This window comes from Phodopus roborovskii, unplaced genomic scaffold, assembly GCF_943737965.1.
Source record: "Phodopus roborovskii unplaced genomic scaffold, PHOROB, whole genome shotgun sequence".
In the NCBI taxonomy this organism is placed as follows: domain Eukaryota; kingdom Metazoa; phylum Chordata; class Mammalia; order Rodentia; family Cricetidae; genus Phodopus; species Phodopus roborovskii.
In genome coordinates, this window is record NW_026126407.1 from 54,980,671 (window position 1) to 54,997,206 (window position 16,536).

A 16,536-nucleotide genomic window follows, 5' to 3' on the forward strand; every position below is an offset into this window, starting at 1 on the left:
TATAAAAAGCCAGGCACAGTGATGTATGCTTATAATCCCAGCACTGGGAGGCAGAGGCAAGTGGATCCTAGGACTCCCTGGCCTAATGGTCCAGCCAAATCAATAAGGTTCAGGTTCAATGAATATTCTATCTCAATAAATGAGATAGAGAGCAACCTGTGCCCTACATATGCATGGATACACATAGGAGCATGTATACATATATACACCACACAATCAAACTCAGTTCCCCTCTCTTACTGACCATACTTCCTATGTGGCTGTGGGCAGACTGACCAGCCATGTCCATTTCACAGGGTGTGAGCAGTCCCACTCTAGGCAGCCTGCCCACCTTGTGACTTTCAGGAGACATTTGGGCACAAAGACAAACTGATGGCTGTGATTGTCATTTGCTGTACTTTTTCACTAGAAAAACAAGCCGTAGCCAGATCCTCGCAAAGGTTTCTGATGCCTTTCGTGAGCATAATTGCCTTTTCTTAGCTCGATTTCAGTTCATGAGAAGGTTAAACTCCCTGCTCAGTGTGACAAAAATGACATTCCTTTCTTGGGAACTAAGGGAAAATTAACTGAAGAAACCTCCTTAAGCTAGGGACATCAGGGTTGCAGCAGCCAGGGACCAGGACAAACCGTAGCCTACTGCTTCTGTTGTGTCTTTGCAGGGTGGCAATGACCATGAGATCTTCACAGACTCCAGAACTGAGGGCTACACAGTGACTGCACCAGAGGACACACGCAGGATCTGTGAGGAGCTCTTCCCTTAACATCAGAGGAATGGGGTCCTGGCCAACAAGACTGAAAGGTCCCTCGGGGTCAGGGGTCACTTAGGGCCAGAGCTGGAGTCCTCCTCATGTGCATATGCCCCTAGCCTCCAGCCAGGCTGTCCTCATGGGTCTAAACACACAAGGACTACAGGTCACCTCACTGGGCATGCCAATAGGCCATGCCTCCGCCTCCATCTAGCACCACCAGCAGCCCCAAGGGAAAAGAAAGAACTTAATCAGAAATGGCTGTGGCTGGGTGTGGTGGCTAATGCCTGAAATCTGTACTCAGGAAGCTGAGGCAGGAACATTACCACCAGTCGGAGGCAGCCTGAGGTACAGAATGAGACCCTGTCTCAAACAGAATGGTGGCTCTGGGGTTGGGGATATTACCCAAAGAACACTTGCCTAGCATGGACGAGGCCCTCGATAGGATCCCAGCCTATGATTTAGGTACCTCAGAAACAGAAGTGTTCCACCATTCCCTTCCCCTAGCCCATGGTCTAAGAGTTAGCTGATAGGATACATGGCTCATGTGATGATAACAGAAAAAAAAAAAAAAAAAAGTATGCCTGGGCCCCTTCCACTTTGTGGAAGGTTTTCTGGCAGTGGTGGATTGGGGGAGGGTTCTATTTGGAGACATGGTCTCACTGTGTAGCCCTGGACCAGTCTGACCTTGAGCTTTGTCTTTCTGCCTATGCCTTACATATGCAGAATACATGCACCAACACACCAGGTTTCAGAGAGACTTGACAATTTAGTGTGCAGACCCATCTCACCATCAAAAAGGGGACCCGATGATGAAAAAAACTGTGGGCATCCACAGTTGTCCACCTGGGACAGAACTGAAGACTTCTGTGATGAATTCCCAGTCTGCAGTGGAGGCTGGGGCATGAACTAAGGCCAGTGTTGTGCCAAAGGGCTGATGATTCTATTTTCAAGCCAGCTTCCTGTCTATGAGCCACAGATCACAGCTTGGTCTCCCTGACAGATAGCTGGCCAAGTGATAACTGATCACAGTTTGTACCTCTACAGACCTGGCTGGCTCTATTTAGATTTTACAACAGGACTGCTCTCCTGTCACCAGCAGGAAGTGGGGATAGAGGACCCAGCAAAGCAAAGCCCTGTCTGCAGTCCTTATCCCCAAGCTGCCTGACCCAAGTGCCAGATGGCCACAGCCGTAGGAGCTACCACTACTTCAGCCTCTTCCTGGAGAGTGCACAGGCCACATCCAAAACCTCAGGGAGAGCCTTCTATGGTCCCCAGGCCACTTTCCAGTACTTAGTAAACAGTTCTGCAGCCAGGCTTGTCGGGAGCCCCTGCTGCCCTTTCCTGCCTCCAACCACCATGTGTTCTCACTGCCCTACCCTTGGCTGCCCGCACTGGCACCTGCTGCTGACCCCTTCACCTCTGTCCACCCCCACAGGACAATGCCAGGACCTCCACCTGGAGGCATCATGTTTGGATTTTACAGCAATGCTGTGATAACTTGCCCAGGGACACGCATTAAAGGGACTGCATCTTCCTGGCCTCTTGTTCTGGTCACTTTAACCCTGGGTATCAGAGGGGTTCCTCAGAAAGTTCCCTCTTGGGTCCTGAAAGCCTCTTCTGCTCTGCTCTGCTCTAGTGACACTAGAGCCCTAGCTGTCATGGCTGCTGAAGGTCCCAGCTGGTCAGAGGCCATGTTTTGCCTGCAGGTCCCATGCTGCCCTCAGATGGAGACCCAAAGCTGCCAGGTGGACTCCAGGCTTTGTCAATTCCTATAGTGGCTGTCACACTCCCCACTGTCATCAGTCTTCCCACCTAATACAGGGCCTCTGCTTTCCAGGCATCTCATGGCTGTAAAATGATATTGGCAAGTGACACGTGGCCTTGCTGGTGGAGCAGGGCCTGCAGTGTGATGAGTGGCTGCCCAGAATGAAGGACTAGTTCTGCTAGACAACTGTAGCTCAAGGCAAGCCCTGACCTCAGTTTCTTATCTGTCAAGTGCAGAGCTACCAAGTAGGAATTGCAGAGGACTTTGGGAAAGCAGGAGTTGGGTAGACAGCATCACAAGAAGCAGAGGCTGCACCTAAGCATACTAGAGCTCTCAGAAAAGTTCACTTCTGCATGAGCTGCCTGTCAAGAACTCAAGGTCACCAAGTTTTAGGAAGACTTGAGAAACCCTGGGCTAAGAGGAAGTTTACCAAAATGTTTAGCTCCTATGTAGGAGTAATGTGTGACCCTAGAAGGTGTTCCCAACCGTGTCTGGGTGGGGAGACAGACACTGAAGTAAATTCAAATATGTTCATTCCTCAGCACAGTCTAGATACATGCAGCACTTAATCTCTTCCTTACCCTGGACTAGGTACACCTACCACGGCACACCCGTCAATTTGGAGAAACCAGGCTGGTTGAGTGTAGTCACCTCATCTTGTTTGGCCTCTCCCTGAACAGGCTTGATTATTTCTCCAACCACTGGGAGAATCACCGATTGATTCATCAAAATTCCCATCTTGGTTCCATACATCAGTTCCCATCCTTTCGTAAAACCACCCCACCCTGGTCTGTCATTACCCTATCAGCTTCTCCTCCCCCACCCTCCAAGGCAGGTGGCTTCACTGTTGTCCTTCTGGACCTATATGAGGGGCAGCCCATCTCCATCTCTGGTTCTCCACATGGTCCCTGGGTAGCCTCAAGGCTCCCTTTAAACATCTCAACAGAAACCCCAAGACCTTTCTCACATTTACATGACATCCCAAATGCCACCACTGGGCATATACCTACAACCCACTGCATAAACAAGCCCCAATTCCCTTACACATTCACACACGCTCAAGTATGCACACACAGCCTCATCTTGTTGCACAAAACAAGTTTTATTGTGAAGGAGTTGGCTAGTGGGGCCAAATGTCTAGATTTGGGAATCTGTTCCCTGACCAATCACTAGCACTGGGTCCCTCTTGGATCTATAAATTGACAATGAACTCCACATCAGAGGAGAGGGAGGTCTTTTCCAATACCAATAACCTGCAGTTCCAGAATAGTTTAGAGGCTGAAGTGATGTGGCCATACAGTAAAAGCTCTTTACAAAGGATTTTGTGGAGCAAAAGAATCCAGAGACCATTCTGCCAGGAGAATTGGGCTGCCAGCTCAGTGTCAGGCAGGGCCCACTAGCAGGCCAACCATGTGTCACCCAACGCCTAACCATACCAGAGGGAAAGAAAAGCTGTACTGATAGCCAGGGACAATGGGTGATAGAGAAGGCTGTCAATCTCAGGGAGCCTTCTTGAGTCCTGGCAAAGTGGCTTTGGAAGTTTGTTCCTTAGCCAACTGAGAGGCCCCAAGAGAGGCTCTGGGCAGTTAGCCAAGCCTGAAGGGGTAAAAGCCACCTTTGACCTAGTAGAAAAACATCTGCTAGTAGCCCAATAACAAAGAAAATTGTCAAACTGGGTGGTGGAGGTGAGCCAACTGCACAAGACCATAACACATTTAGCCACTTCTTTCTGTACAGATGCATGAGGACAACCTGTTTTTTGTCCTGGGGTGATAACCACCTCTTAAAAATAATGGGGTCTCTCACTGACCTCCAACTCACTAAATAGACTAAGCTGGCTAGCCTGCAAACCTCAGGCATCTGCCTGGCCTAGCCTCTCCAATTCTGAACTATGTAAGTATGCACACCTCATGTCGCTTTTTCTGGGATTGAACTCGAATCCTCCAGATGCTTTACCCTCTGAGCTGTGTTCCTGATGGTCCAGTCTTTGTCACCTTAGGATGGACACACACACTCATCCAGAATTAAGACACACTGAGGTCAACAGAGTTCTCCATATAAAAGAAACCTCTGGTCTGGACCAATGGAGCCTTAGTCACACCTGCAGTATTGGTACCTTGATTCTGACAAGAGATCTCAACTTGATTTCAAAAACCCATTAACCAACTACTTCTATTTTTAAGTCACAACTAAAGTCAAAGCCAACCACCAAAAGCAAATCTAAGGAGCAGTTCGTTTGAAACACCTACAAATCTACAGTGCTGCAGACGGGGCAAACAGAGGGCTGTGAGGGAGAGTCTGAGCTTTTAATAAACCAAATGAAGGCACGCCTGTGACCCTAGGAAGTAAGAGTTTGGAGCCAACCTAGGCTATATAGCAAGACCTTGTCTCAAAACAAAAACAAAACCTGGCAGGCAGAGGCTTTTCCAAGGCCCTGGGCTCCCCATCCCCCACCCACCCACCCCCAGTACTGAGGAAGAGGGGAAATATGCTTTAGGCATCTGTCAGAGCTTTCTTAAAGAAGTCTTGCTTCCCCATCAAATGTGTATTTCTCCAACTCCTAACCCTACAATGCCATCAGAGTCAAAGTTCCGGGGTTTACCCTAACAGTGCTGGGCAAGTGCACTACCACTGAGTTCATCCCCAGCCCTTGTTTTTGTTTTGAGACATGATCATAGCCTAGGCTGGCCCAGAACTCTAGTTCAACCTCCCAAGTGCTGAGATTACAAGGCATGCACCACCAGCCTGGTTCTGTTTTTAAGTAAAGCATCACCTTCCCCTCTGTAGCTCTCCCTATGGAGGACTCTTCCTAACCCCCACAGCTCTAATGATAGGCTTAATGCCACAGGGAGGGTACTTATACCTGGAAGTAGAAAAGACCAGCATTTCCAGGGGTGGGGTCAGTGCCCCAGACTGCTGTGCTAGACCAGGAGCTCCTAAGGGATGGAGTCTTTTCCACAAGACAGAGACATTCTTGTTGCAAAGGCACCAAGAAGCAAAGTCCCCTGGAAAGCTCCCTACATACTTAAGCCAGCTTCCCTGGAACTAGCCAGGCTGACAAGCAGAAAATGTGTCTGACCTGGTCCCAAGTTAAACAGGGCACTGGGTCATGGAAAGTCTCATAGGGCCCGTGGTGACATCCCTCAAGGTGCCAAATAGATTGGGGGGAGGGGGCGGTGTTGTCTTCAGTTCCAGGAGGAGTCCTTATGGGCTTGGTTGACCTGGGTGGGGCATTTGGGGAAATAGCATATTTGGCCTGCCCACCCATCCTGGACTAGGACTGCACCCTCTCCACTCAGCCACCGCAGGTCCCTCTCCTTTTCAAATGCTTTTAATGTTTTCAGACAGTGAGAGCTTGTTGCAATGGCTAGAGGCTGTGCTGGTGGCTGAGAGCACCCCCTGCCTGCCCACAACTCCCTTCTCCCAGGAAATGCTTGAAAGGGGCCATGCCCACCTTGAGGCCCCATCTTGTGTGGTAGAATGTTATATCCAGGGTGTCCTGCTCCTCCTCCCCCCATAGTCTCCCTCAAGCCCAGGAGAAGGGGGTTTCTTGCAGGTCCCTAGGAACTGATGACATGCCCGGACCAGGTCTCATGCTTGGTGCCTGGTGCCAGGTGAGTGATGACCACTTCTACAGCCTGCAGTTTCTCATTCTTAGGCGGGATAGAGCACATCTTATAGGTGACCTCGTCGCCTTCCACTGGAACATATTCCCCTTCCACACTGCAGGAGAGAAAGAGCAGTCATCAGGACTGACACGATGGCTCAGTCTAGAAAGTGCCTACTTAGCAAGCTTGAGTACCTGAGTTCAGATCCCTAACACCCATGGAAAAACAGCTACAACTTCTATCACAGCAGAAGGATGAAAACAATCCTTTTTGTCAAACTGGTTTCAGATTTAGTTGAGGCTTCTGGGAAAAAGCCTTTGCCTCCCATTGGCTGAATGAGACTGAATGTGTGGCCAGGGTGTCAGCCACTCGTAGATCACTTGCCTAGCATGTGCCCCAAGCTTCAGACTCAGTCCATAGTTCAGCCAAAATGAAATCAGGGTGGGCAGGATGCTTGGGCCAAAGAAGAAAGTCTGGATAGAGGTTCTAGTTGGGGTTCTTAGTAAACCCAAAAGCTATTCAGGAGCCAAACAGGGAAGGTGCTGCTGGGGGGGGTGGGGGTTGTGGCCTACACCCTGGTGTCCTACAGGCTTCCAGACAGGAAGGAAGAGCCTCAGTGAGCAAGTGGCTGGAGAAAGGGCCCAGCCCTGAGCTTCCTTCCTGGAGCAGAATAGCCCCCAGCCTCACCGGGTCACTCCCCTGAGGAGGACAACACATTCTCCCATCCCAGGGACACAGGCCATGCACAGGACATTGAGACCCACCATAGACACCACCCACTTACACATATCAGGCCCAGCTGACTTCACCCTAACCCAGCACTATGGTAGACAGACAGACACCCAAGCTCTTACACGATTCATAGACACGCCCGGTCACTGTCACACACTGCATCTTCCAGGCCAGCACCTTTCCATCACTGTCCTATACAGCATGAAGCCAGGAGCACAACCCCTCTATCCCCAGCCCAGCCCTGCAGATATGCTACAGTGAACTCACTCAGAGATGTGCAGGAAGATGTCAGGGCCACCATCAGCCGGGGTGATGAAGCCGTGGCCCTTGGACCGGCAGAAGCATTTACAGACTCCTTTGTAGACAGGGCCCTGTGAAGCCCGCACCGTCCTGGCAGATAGGGAGATGTGAGGGGTCACCCACCAGTCCTTTACACAGCCACCAACTCCCCTGGAGATACTCACCCAGCTTTGCCACAGGGAGGCCTTGCTAGGGCCACCAAGTATAGTCACATAAGCTTTGTGTGCAACCCTACCTGTAGAAATGACTGGATAACCTTGGCACATTTTCTCAGGCCTGTTTTTCCATCTAGAAACAGGGAGCTGAGATAGTTGGGAGCATCCCTTCAAAAACTGTAGGTAACAGCTCTAGTATCCCTCACAGGGCCTAAAGTCTACATCTGCTAGTGGCTACTCTCAGACACTGTCCCCACCATACAACTGAGAAAGTCAAGGCCCCCTGGGGAAGAGGCCTCTGTGGCTAAAGCCCAGTAGCTTATTACTGGGGGGGGGGGGGGGGGGAGCAGGTTCCCATGGGTGGTAAGGATAGCACCTGAGTTTGAAGACACCTTCGAGTTTCCTTACAAGTACTTCTCCAGAACTCTCTAGGAGATGCCCAGAGAATGAATCCTGCCCCCTCTGGTAGCTGCCCCCATTATGGGAAGTATGTGTGGCCAGCCTGAGACTTACGCTGAGAAGGTCCTTGTCCTGCGTGTGGGCAGAGGGCTAGGGACCACATTGCCTCGAAGCGGGGATGGAGAACGATCCCGGGGCCGAGGAGTGTCCAATAGCCCAACAGAAGTCTGATGCGTTGGGGGCTGTGGCGGTGTCGGGGGAGGTTCAGATGACATAGCTGACCTATAGAGAGAAAGGGGCTTTCAGGGCCCTGCCTCAGGTCTAGACGGGGCCCAGCTGCTCCCCGATGCTCACTCTAGGTCACCTTGTCTGTAGTCACACCTTGGCTCAGGTGTCGGCTCGGGTGCCAACACTAGGCTCCCATAGCAACTACAGGCCTCCCTCCTTCTCCACTGTTAAAGAAAATGCCAGGTCATGTGCTAGGCTGATAGCTTGCTCAAGTCAGTGACATACTTCACACACAAGTAGGAGAACCCAGGTTTGATCCCCACAATCCATGTAGAATTGAAAAGCTTGGTATGGAGCTGGAGAGATGGCTCAGCTGTCAAGCATGCTTACTGCTCTTGAAGAGGACCTGAGTTCAGTTCCAAGTCGGACAGTTCACAACCACCTGTAATTCCAGCTCCAGGGGGTTCTGATGCCCTTTCTAGCTGCATCTACAGTCACATGCACAAACCCGACACCAATACCACATATATACATAGTTAAACAAATCTTTTTGGTTTTTTGTTTTTGTTTGTCAAAATAAGGTTTTTCTGTGTAGTCTTGGCTGTCCTGGAACTCACTCTAGACCAGGCTGGCCTCAAACTACCACCTGCTTCTGCCTCCCAACTGCTGGGACTAAAGGCATGTCCCACTATGGCCCAGCTAATAAATCTTTTAAAAGGTTAAGATTGTGGTGTACACTTGTAATCCCAGCACTGAAAAGGTAGAGGCAGGTGGATCCCTAGGACTGGTTGGCCAGCTAGCGTAGCCCTAATCAGGGAGCCCCAGGTCCCAATGAGAGACTTTGTCTCAAAAAACACCTGGAAAAATAACAGTGGATGTTATTCTCTGGTCATACACATACACACATATACTGGGTGGGTTGGGTATATTCCAGGTAACCTGGCTATGTCCCCAACACAGACCTTACCATGCTCAGGACACTCAGTAAATACTATGAGAGGAGGCAGTGTGCCATCAGCAGAACTTCAATGCCAAAAGCACAGGTTCCCTTTCTACTCTGCCCCCTACCTTGCAAATACTCTCCCTCAGGAGACTGCAGAACACACCTAGGGTAGTTCACAGACTAGCATGGGTCCTTGGAGATAGGAGCTCATGGTCAGGTGAGTTACCAGTTTAAAAAAAAAAAAGTCCCCAGAGGAGGGACACTCAGAGCAAACACATACCTAGCCCCAGATACTACTCCCTACTGTGAGATCCAGTTCTCTCAGAGGTATAGAATTCAGGCAGAAGTTGAAGGCAGTGGATCCTGTAGGCCAACCCACATGCAGGGATGGGGAATGGAGTGAGGCAAAGGGACTGCTGTGAGTTCAAAGCAGTATGGACTACATCGAGACCAACATTAAAAGGTATTGGGGGGGGGCTGAAGAAATGGCTCAGTGGTTAAGGGAACTGGCTGCTCTTCCAGAGGTCCCAAGTTCAATTCTTGGCAACCACATGATGGCTCACAACCATCTGTAATGGGATCTGACTCTCTTTTCTGGTGTGCATGAACACAGGTCACTCATATACAGTAAATAAATATTAAAAGAAGACGACGGGCAGCACAGCTATTATACACTCAAGTGGCCCCAGAACAGGACAAGACCTTGGCTCAAGGTCAACAACTGCTACCCTTAGTTAAGTCCTTTCTCCTTTCTAGACTTGGAGTCAAACTCAAGGGTGTCCCTTGACATCTGCTCAGGGATGGAGATGGTGACAGCAATGCCAAACACTCCAGCAGGACTAAGGGAGCCAACAGGACAGAACAGGCCTGAGCGGGTATGTGTGGCCCTGTGATTGGTCTGTCAAATACAAAGGAGCGGTCTTCTAAGCAGCCCAGCTACAGTTTGATTTTTTTTTTTTTTTTTTTTTTTTTTTTTTTTTGGTTTTGTTTTTGTTTTTTGTTTTGGGGTCTCCTACAGCCCACACAGGCCTCAACCTCCAAGTGCTAGGATTACAGTCTTGTATTACCACATCCAATTAATGTGGTTCTGTGGATCGAACCCAGGCCTCTGTGCACTCTAGGCAAGCACTCTATCTACCAGCTGAGCTGTATCCCCAGCCTCCTCAGCTCTTGGTACCCTAGGCCCCAAGTTCATGGTCAGACTTTTCCCATTTATAATAACTTCACGGCCCCAGGGCTGAGTTTTCACCGGCAGTACCCAGCAGAATGCCCTCTTGCTTCACCTCTAACCCTCCATCTTGGAGTCCTCAGGTTCCAAGGAGGGAGGTATGCAAGGCAAGGGTGCCTCTTTCCCCAAAGACTCAGACTTCTCCATATGCCCTGCCCCTCTCTGGGGACTCAGTCCTGCCTGGCTGGAAAGATGTTACTGGCCAGCCTTCCAGAGAAGTGACACTGCTACCTACTGACCTCTTCTTGGCTGTGGCCCCAGCCAGGCAGGACCACAAGTTCAGAGAAGCCCCCACCTTGAAGAGGTCCTGGCTGCTGGCCTGCTGGTCAGGTCTCCAGCACAGGTCATAGAGTGCTAGAATGTTCCAATACCAGGAATTCTGCGAAGAAGGCTGGCCCAGAGAGGGTGAGGGGGCCCCACCCAGATCTCCCAGAACAGCAGAGGGGGACAACCATGGGGACCTGATGACATCAGCACCGTGAAAGCTGCCCTTCTCCCTGCCTCTCTTCTCCGCTCCCCTACCCCAGTCAAGGACACTAGAGTTCAAATCTTCCCACTTGTCAACTGAGTGATCATTGCTGACTCAGCCTCTCAGGGCCTCAGTTTTTGTATCTGAGAAATGGGAATTGTTCCAGCTTCACACAAATCATAACATTGAAATGAAGTAACACATATAAGCACTGAGGGTACAACTCTGCCCAGAACGAGCAGGTAACAGGTGCAGGCTGCAAGCATTGCTGTAAACTGCAATCACAAAGTCAAAGTCACTCAACACATGCATCCAATACCTGATACAGGAGACGCTGGTCAGAACCTGGAACCAGAGGAGGTGGTAAGATCACAAACTGACAAAAGGCTTGCTAGCAAAAGCAGTAAAAGTAACGGGTGAGAGTGTAAGATGGTCCTGGAATACAAAAAGCAGTCAGACATCTGAAAACCAGTGGGAGAAGCTAGGGGTGCTGGTGCTTTCCCTGTAACACGAGCACTGTGGAGGCTAAGGCAAAAGGATCCTCTGGACCGGCCTAGGCTAGAAACTGAGAGATCTGGGCTAGCCTAGGCTACAGAGACCATCTCAAGAAAACAAAGTGGGAGGCTGCTCTGGGTACAGACAGCAGGGAGTGGGGAGGGCCTGCTGTAGTTCCAGGCCAGGGAGGTGTGGGAGTGGGGCAGGAGCAGGAAGTACAGTTCAGAGGGCAAGGCCAGACCAGGAAGCAAATTGCATCACCATGGCTGTCATCATCGTGTCTTCCCGGCTTTGCCTGTGTGCTCAGACACCCTTATCACACCCACTTCTCCAGGCTGATGAATAAAGACCCAAAGGGGAGCCTTCCTCACTCTCCACTCAAGTCCCCTCACACCTCAGATCCAGCTTCTTCCCTGGAAAGGCCTTGGGAGCCCACGACCTTCAGTGGACACCGCACTACGGGCAACACTAAGGGTCCCTCAATATCCCAGCCCAGGGCCTGGCACAGGCTAGGGTCTTGGGCACCCTTGGTGTGTTCTAAGTGCCACACTCTCTGTGGAAGAAACAGAAACACAGAAATAAGTCTGAGGTAAGGGTGGGAGCTGGGAGAGCACCCTGGGGACCCACAAGGGTATTCTACTACCCAAACTAGCCATTCAGGAGCCTGCAAAGAAGCTGGGCTAGTCAGAGCCAGCCCACCCAGCTGGCCCAGGAAGGGGATAAAGTCCAGCTGGGGTGGGGTAGGGGTATCCAGGAGGCTTCTCTGGCCCTGCACACACACCGAGGCACAGCCTACAGCAGCCGTCTGTAGCATGTAGCTCAAACAGCCCCAGCTTCCACTGCCATCCCTAGCTTGGGTTGTCTTTCTGCTCTCTTGGCAATAACAAGTGTGGCCCTGGAAAAGGTGTGGCCCACACTTCGAGATGGAGGTGGGTCTGAAGCTCTTGCCTGTGGGGGCTCTGGGCTAGACCCTGGTGAGCCTCTGCCTGAGACACATTCTGACGAAATGAGCAAGATGTTGTCATGACTGCCAAACTAAGTGCACACATGTGTTTATCTGTGCATGACTATGTAATGTACAATGTGTACACATATGTGTATATGGGGTGTGTTTATGAACATGAACACACATGTGCCTATAAGCATATACCCAAGTGGCTGTATATATGTGGGGAGTGAAGGCACATCTGTGTGCACAACAACTGGATGGGTGAATGGCGCCTAACACCTGGGACCCTCTGTTTTCTTTGTGAGACAAAGTCTCATGTAGCCCACCTAGATGCAGTCCAGTGCCTCCTGAATCCTAGACAAGCACACTACCAACTGAACCACATCCTCAGCTCTGTGGGCATCTCAGCCAGCACCACCCTCAGATGCCAGCAGAAGGCCAGAGCCGTCTAACCCTTGGTGGAGGTGGGGACAACACCTGGCAGGAGAAGACTCAAAGCCCTCTGCCAGACAAGCCCAGCCCAGGGGCTAGTGGTAGGATGCCACACCCACCCTGACTGTCCATCAGGGAAAGGGAGTCAGCCTCTTAACCTAAGAAATGTGTCAAAGGGGGCCTCTAGCTGAAAATAAATGGGAAATTTTCCATAGACCTTATAGCAAGTCCTGGAAGATTCTGGGAGCACAAATGGACACCAAGCTGGCCTCCTCAGCCTCTCTATAGTCCATCCCAAAATCTAGGCCCTATACTCAGTTGCCAGGCCCTGCACCTTCTGTGCTCTTGGCCTTAAAAACCCCCAGTGTCCAACATGTACCTCCAGTCCCTTTTCAGATTTTTAGGGGGATGAGGTCTTACACTTCGTAGCCCAAGTCATCCTCAAACTCATGACAATCCTCCTACCTCAGCCTCACTGGTACTAGAATTATAGGCACGTTGTGCGGCATCACACCCAGCTGGGAAAACCCTCTGAGCTAGGCAGCCAAGTGCTGAGCCCAATTCCACTTTAGTGAGAGAGAGTGTGATTTATGGCTCTCCTCAAAGGCAGGAAAATGGGGAGTCAAGGAACAAAAAGAGCTTATTAAGCTGGAGGCTTCATCCTTGGGTGAAGCCTGTTCTGTACACTGGGGTTTCTAGAATCTTGTGTGGGTTTGCAGCCAGGGAAGGCTACTGCTGGACCCTGCACTGGGTCCAGCCCAGAGCCTGGCCACTCACTCAGGTCACTCAGGCAAAGGGACAGGGCAAGCCACTAGAACTTCAGAGACCCTGCCATGGAGGGGGAAGCCAGGCTTTATCTGATGTCTCCCCTTTCTGCTAGCCTCACTTTATCTCCCTGCCCCATGGGAAAACTGACCATAGATTCAGCAGCTGGGGCTTCTCACACGTCAGTGCCCCCCAGGAATCTCTGGCCAATGTCCAAAAGCAAACTCCAGCTCCGCAGATGTGGGCGGAGTTAACATGGCTCTGCTTGGTCAGTTAGTTCGGGATAGTCCATTGGTTGTCTTTCTGGTGCTGGGAAACTAGGTGTATGCTAGCACTGAGCTGCTCCCCCAGCCCCAGAGACTAACTTTCTAGGGGGCTCCCAAAAAGACAGCTGCCACTAAACAACCCAGCTCCCAAGAGCCAGGCCCTCTGGGGGAGGGGACACACATGGACAGAAGCATTCACCCAGCACATGCAAACTGCACAGGGCCAGGGCTCCAGGAGATTGCAAGGTTCATCTTCACCCCCACCGCACCAGGCTGAAGTTTAACAGAAAAGAGCCCAAAGCCGAGGACAGAGAAGGGCTGACCAGCTGAACTGGACACAGGGATCTGGGAGGGCACAGGAGTAGAGAAGGAGCCTCAGGCTCCTCGTTGTCAGCCCTGCTGGCTAGCCACACGCTGCTCCATTGTTCTGGGAAGAGTGAATTCTGTGCGAGAAAAAGGGAGGGATTCCAGGGGCGGGGCCATGAAACAGAAGAGCAAACAGCCTTCCCGGGTCTCTTTTCCTCAAGTTCTGGGAAGCTGGAAGCACCAGGAACCAAAAACAGTCCCTCCAGGAACTCCCCCAGGAATACCCATCCACCAGACAGAGGCCACTTGAAATTCCAAGGCTAAGTGGACCCTGTTCTCCACCAAACCTAGCCCTGAATTCCTCCTCCCAACATTCTGCTCCACCCTCTCCAGTTTTCCTCCCCTCCCAGCCTGACTCTCCCACCCTCTCCCAGACCCACTAGTCCCCTGCCTCAGTTTAGACAGGGACTGTGCAGCATCCAGTAACTCAAAGCCACAATGCAGAGCAGGTGAGCTTAATCAGTAATAGTGGCCCCCATGGTGCATGGTCCCACAGCTGCCAGATATGGGGCACAAACCAAATCCTCACCCTAACACTCAGTAGGACAAAGAAAGCCAATTCCCCCTGAACCCAGGCTGGGCCTAACAGCTTACTCGATCACAACAGTAGGGGAGGGGGGGGAGGGGGGGACGGGACACTAGTGGAAGGTGTAAGGGCACATGGCAGCATTCAGGTGTCACCCAAGAAGAGATGGTGAAGGGATGCCAGACTCTGAGGAGCCCCATCCCTGAGCAGGGGATGGCTGAGCCAAGGCTTAAAGGACCACTTAGGGACAGTAAACAGTCACAAAGCAGCTAGAGAAAGGTCCTGTTGAAAACTCTGAGTTAGGGACAGTAAACAGAGTCACAAAGCAGCTAGAGAAAGAAGGTCCTGTTGAAAACTCTTGAGTCCCATAGGACAAAGAATGGGGAATGAGACAATTCTAAACACAGATTTGTGGATTATTTTTAAACATTGTTTTTGTTTATCTGGTTTGGTGTTTTGAGGGAGGGTCTTGTTCTATGGACAGTTCTTTCTGCCTTAGTCTCCCAAATACTGGGAATAAATTACAGGTGTAAGCATTTACAGCAGCTGGCCTTGAACTTGTTAAAGAGCCAAGAATGACCCAGAACTCCTGAATCTTATCTCTCCACCTCCTCAGTGTGGTACTGCAGACATAACCCATCACTACTGATTTAATGAACCAATTATTTTTCACACTCTCCCTCCGGCTTCAGCTTAGAAAACAGACTAAAAGCAACAAGACTGGGCCATACACAAAGCAGGATTGCCAGGAGGAATAAAAAGTAAGTATTTCTCCGGGGACTTAGGCTAGCCAGCTCCTTCAATTTCCACACACACCTCTTTCTGGTAGAAAAGGTTATTTATATATTCCAGGAGGCAAAGGCAGTCTCCTATTTTGCAAAGAGGCACCTCCACCTCTCAGAACGCAGACCCTGCAGGAGAGCTTATCTACAGTTCACCCTGCAACCCCAGAAAAGCTGTTTTAAATAAAAATCAAAACCCAACCTCGTATTTCCGGCTTGTAAAGTCCGCCATCGAGGGTGAAGTTTTCCTCTGCTCCCTAGCCCCCGCCCCCCACCCCGGCGCAAACACCCAGCGAGCGCGCGCCCAGCCGCTCCTCCACTCCAGAAGAGGCCAACCGCGAGGGGCCAGGGAGGCTCCCCGTCTCTCTTCCTGGCTACTGTCCCGCCGCCCAGCATGCAGCTGGCAAGGCCCGGCTGGTCCCGGACCGCTCTGCCTCCAACTAGCAGGGAGTCTAGTACCTCCAGCCCGCCGGAAAGCACGAAACAGGTGGCCTAGCGGTAAAAACCACCTGACGTCCCGCAGGGATACCTCCTACTGCGATCACACCTACCTCTTAGGGAGTGTGAGTAACCCGCGCTCCCCAAACTGGCCTGGACGACTGGAGTATGCCCTGGGAGGGACCCAGCGCTGAGCCGGAGAGCCGTAAGGCCCCGCAGTGAGGGATCAGGAGAGCAAAGCAAACCTCGGCCCCACCCCCGCGGTTCCCCGGGATCCCGTGCTCCACCACGCCCTTCCCTTCGTCCCGGGAAGAGTCGCTTACCTGACGACACGTTCGACTCCTCCAGCTGCTGGGCTCAGACTGCTAGAGGAGCTGGGCTGGGGCGTGGCCGCCAGGCTGGGCGGGGTACGTGACCACGCCCCCTGGGGCTCCTGGCCAATGAACACGCGACCCGGAACGCGGGACTGGGCGGGCTGGGAGGAAGACGAGCCTGGCGCAGCTGCTGCTGCGGGACCTTTGTGTTGACGCCCGGCGGGTGTGAGCGGGAATGCTGTAGGGGGACTCTGCCTATGGGCAGATGTCCTCCCGACGCGGGACTGCGACGCCCAATGTCCATCCTGGGAAAGTAGCACAATCGGGTCTCCGTGTACCGTGCGGGTCCCTCCCCAGCACGAGCAAGCCCTACCTGCCCTTGAGTCGAGATAAGCGGAACGCATGGGTTTTTGCAGGAACTAAAAGATACAAGGAAAGGCAAGAAGACAGAAACAGCAAAACAAGGGAGGAGGGAAGCTGTTATTGTGTTCTTTTTCTGTTGGCTAATTCATTATCTGTTGAGTGGTTTTTGAGACAGGCTGGCTTCAGTCTCCCTAATGGATTTGGAGTGAGGTGTGGGCACTACTAACCCCAGCTGTTTTCAATTTTCCTTTCTCCTGAATTTTA

The 16,536-nt window shown here is 51.5% G+C and overlaps 2 protein-coding genes across 5 annotated transcripts in view; one reads left to right on the top strand and one right to left on the bottom strand.

The window, feature by feature from the left end:
* Pmm2 (phosphomannomutase 2) overlaps positions 1-9,820 on the top strand; it is a 30,037-nt gene extending 20,217 nt beyond the window's left edge. Inside the window, exon 8 of one of the 2 annotated variants that reach the window (XM_051181395.1) lies at positions 9,636-9,820. In XM_051181395.1, coding sequence (XP_051037352.1) covers positions 9,636-9,692 — 57 coding nt within the window. In that variant the 3' untranslated portion in view covers positions 9,693-9,820. Of the gene's footprint in view, positions 1-659; positions 928-9,635 lie in introns of those variants that run through there. The other variant, XM_051181394.1, reaches the window with a different exon arrangement.
* Positions 5,830-16,007, bottom strand: Carhsp1 (calcium regulated heat stable protein 1). 3 transcript variants are annotated; one of them, XM_051181399.1, is made up of 4 exons: positions 15,919-16,007; positions 7,823-7,990; positions 7,122-7,244; positions 5,830-6,237 (listed from the first exon to the last, which is right to left on the bottom strand). In XM_051181399.1, exons 2-4 carry the CDS (start codon positions 7,981-7,983, stop codon positions 6,075-6,077), a joined length of 447 nt encoding a protein of 148 aa, XP_051037356.1. In that variant the 5' UTR covers positions 7,984-7,990; positions 15,919-16,007; the 3' UTR covers positions 5,830-6,074. The 3 variants fall into 3 exon arrangements, with proteins under 3 accessions (XP_051037356.1, XP_051037355.1, XP_051037357.1); XM_051181398.1 differs by lacking the exon at positions 15,919-16,007 and adding an exon at positions 10,403-10,470; XM_051181400.1 differs by lacking the exon at positions 15,919-16,007 and adding an exon at positions 10,347-10,444.
* Between the last annotated feature and the right edge of the window lie 529 nt (positions 16,008-16,536).

Bases quoted from the DNA above. Each gene is read 5' to 3' on its own strand.
- Carhsp1 (XM_051181398.1), bottom strand. From the start codon at position 10,455: ATGACCTGTGCTGGAGACCTGACCAGCAGGCCAGCAGCCAGGACCTCT. The intron at 7,245-7,822 runs GTAAGTCTCAGG...CCTATCTGCCAG, and splicing joins AGGACAAGGACCTTCTCAGC to GACGGTGCGGGCTTCACAGG. The intron at 6,238-7,121 runs GTGAGTTCACTG...TCTCTCCTGCAG, and splicing joins ATCTTCCTGCACATCTCTGA to TGTGGAAGGGGAATATGTTC.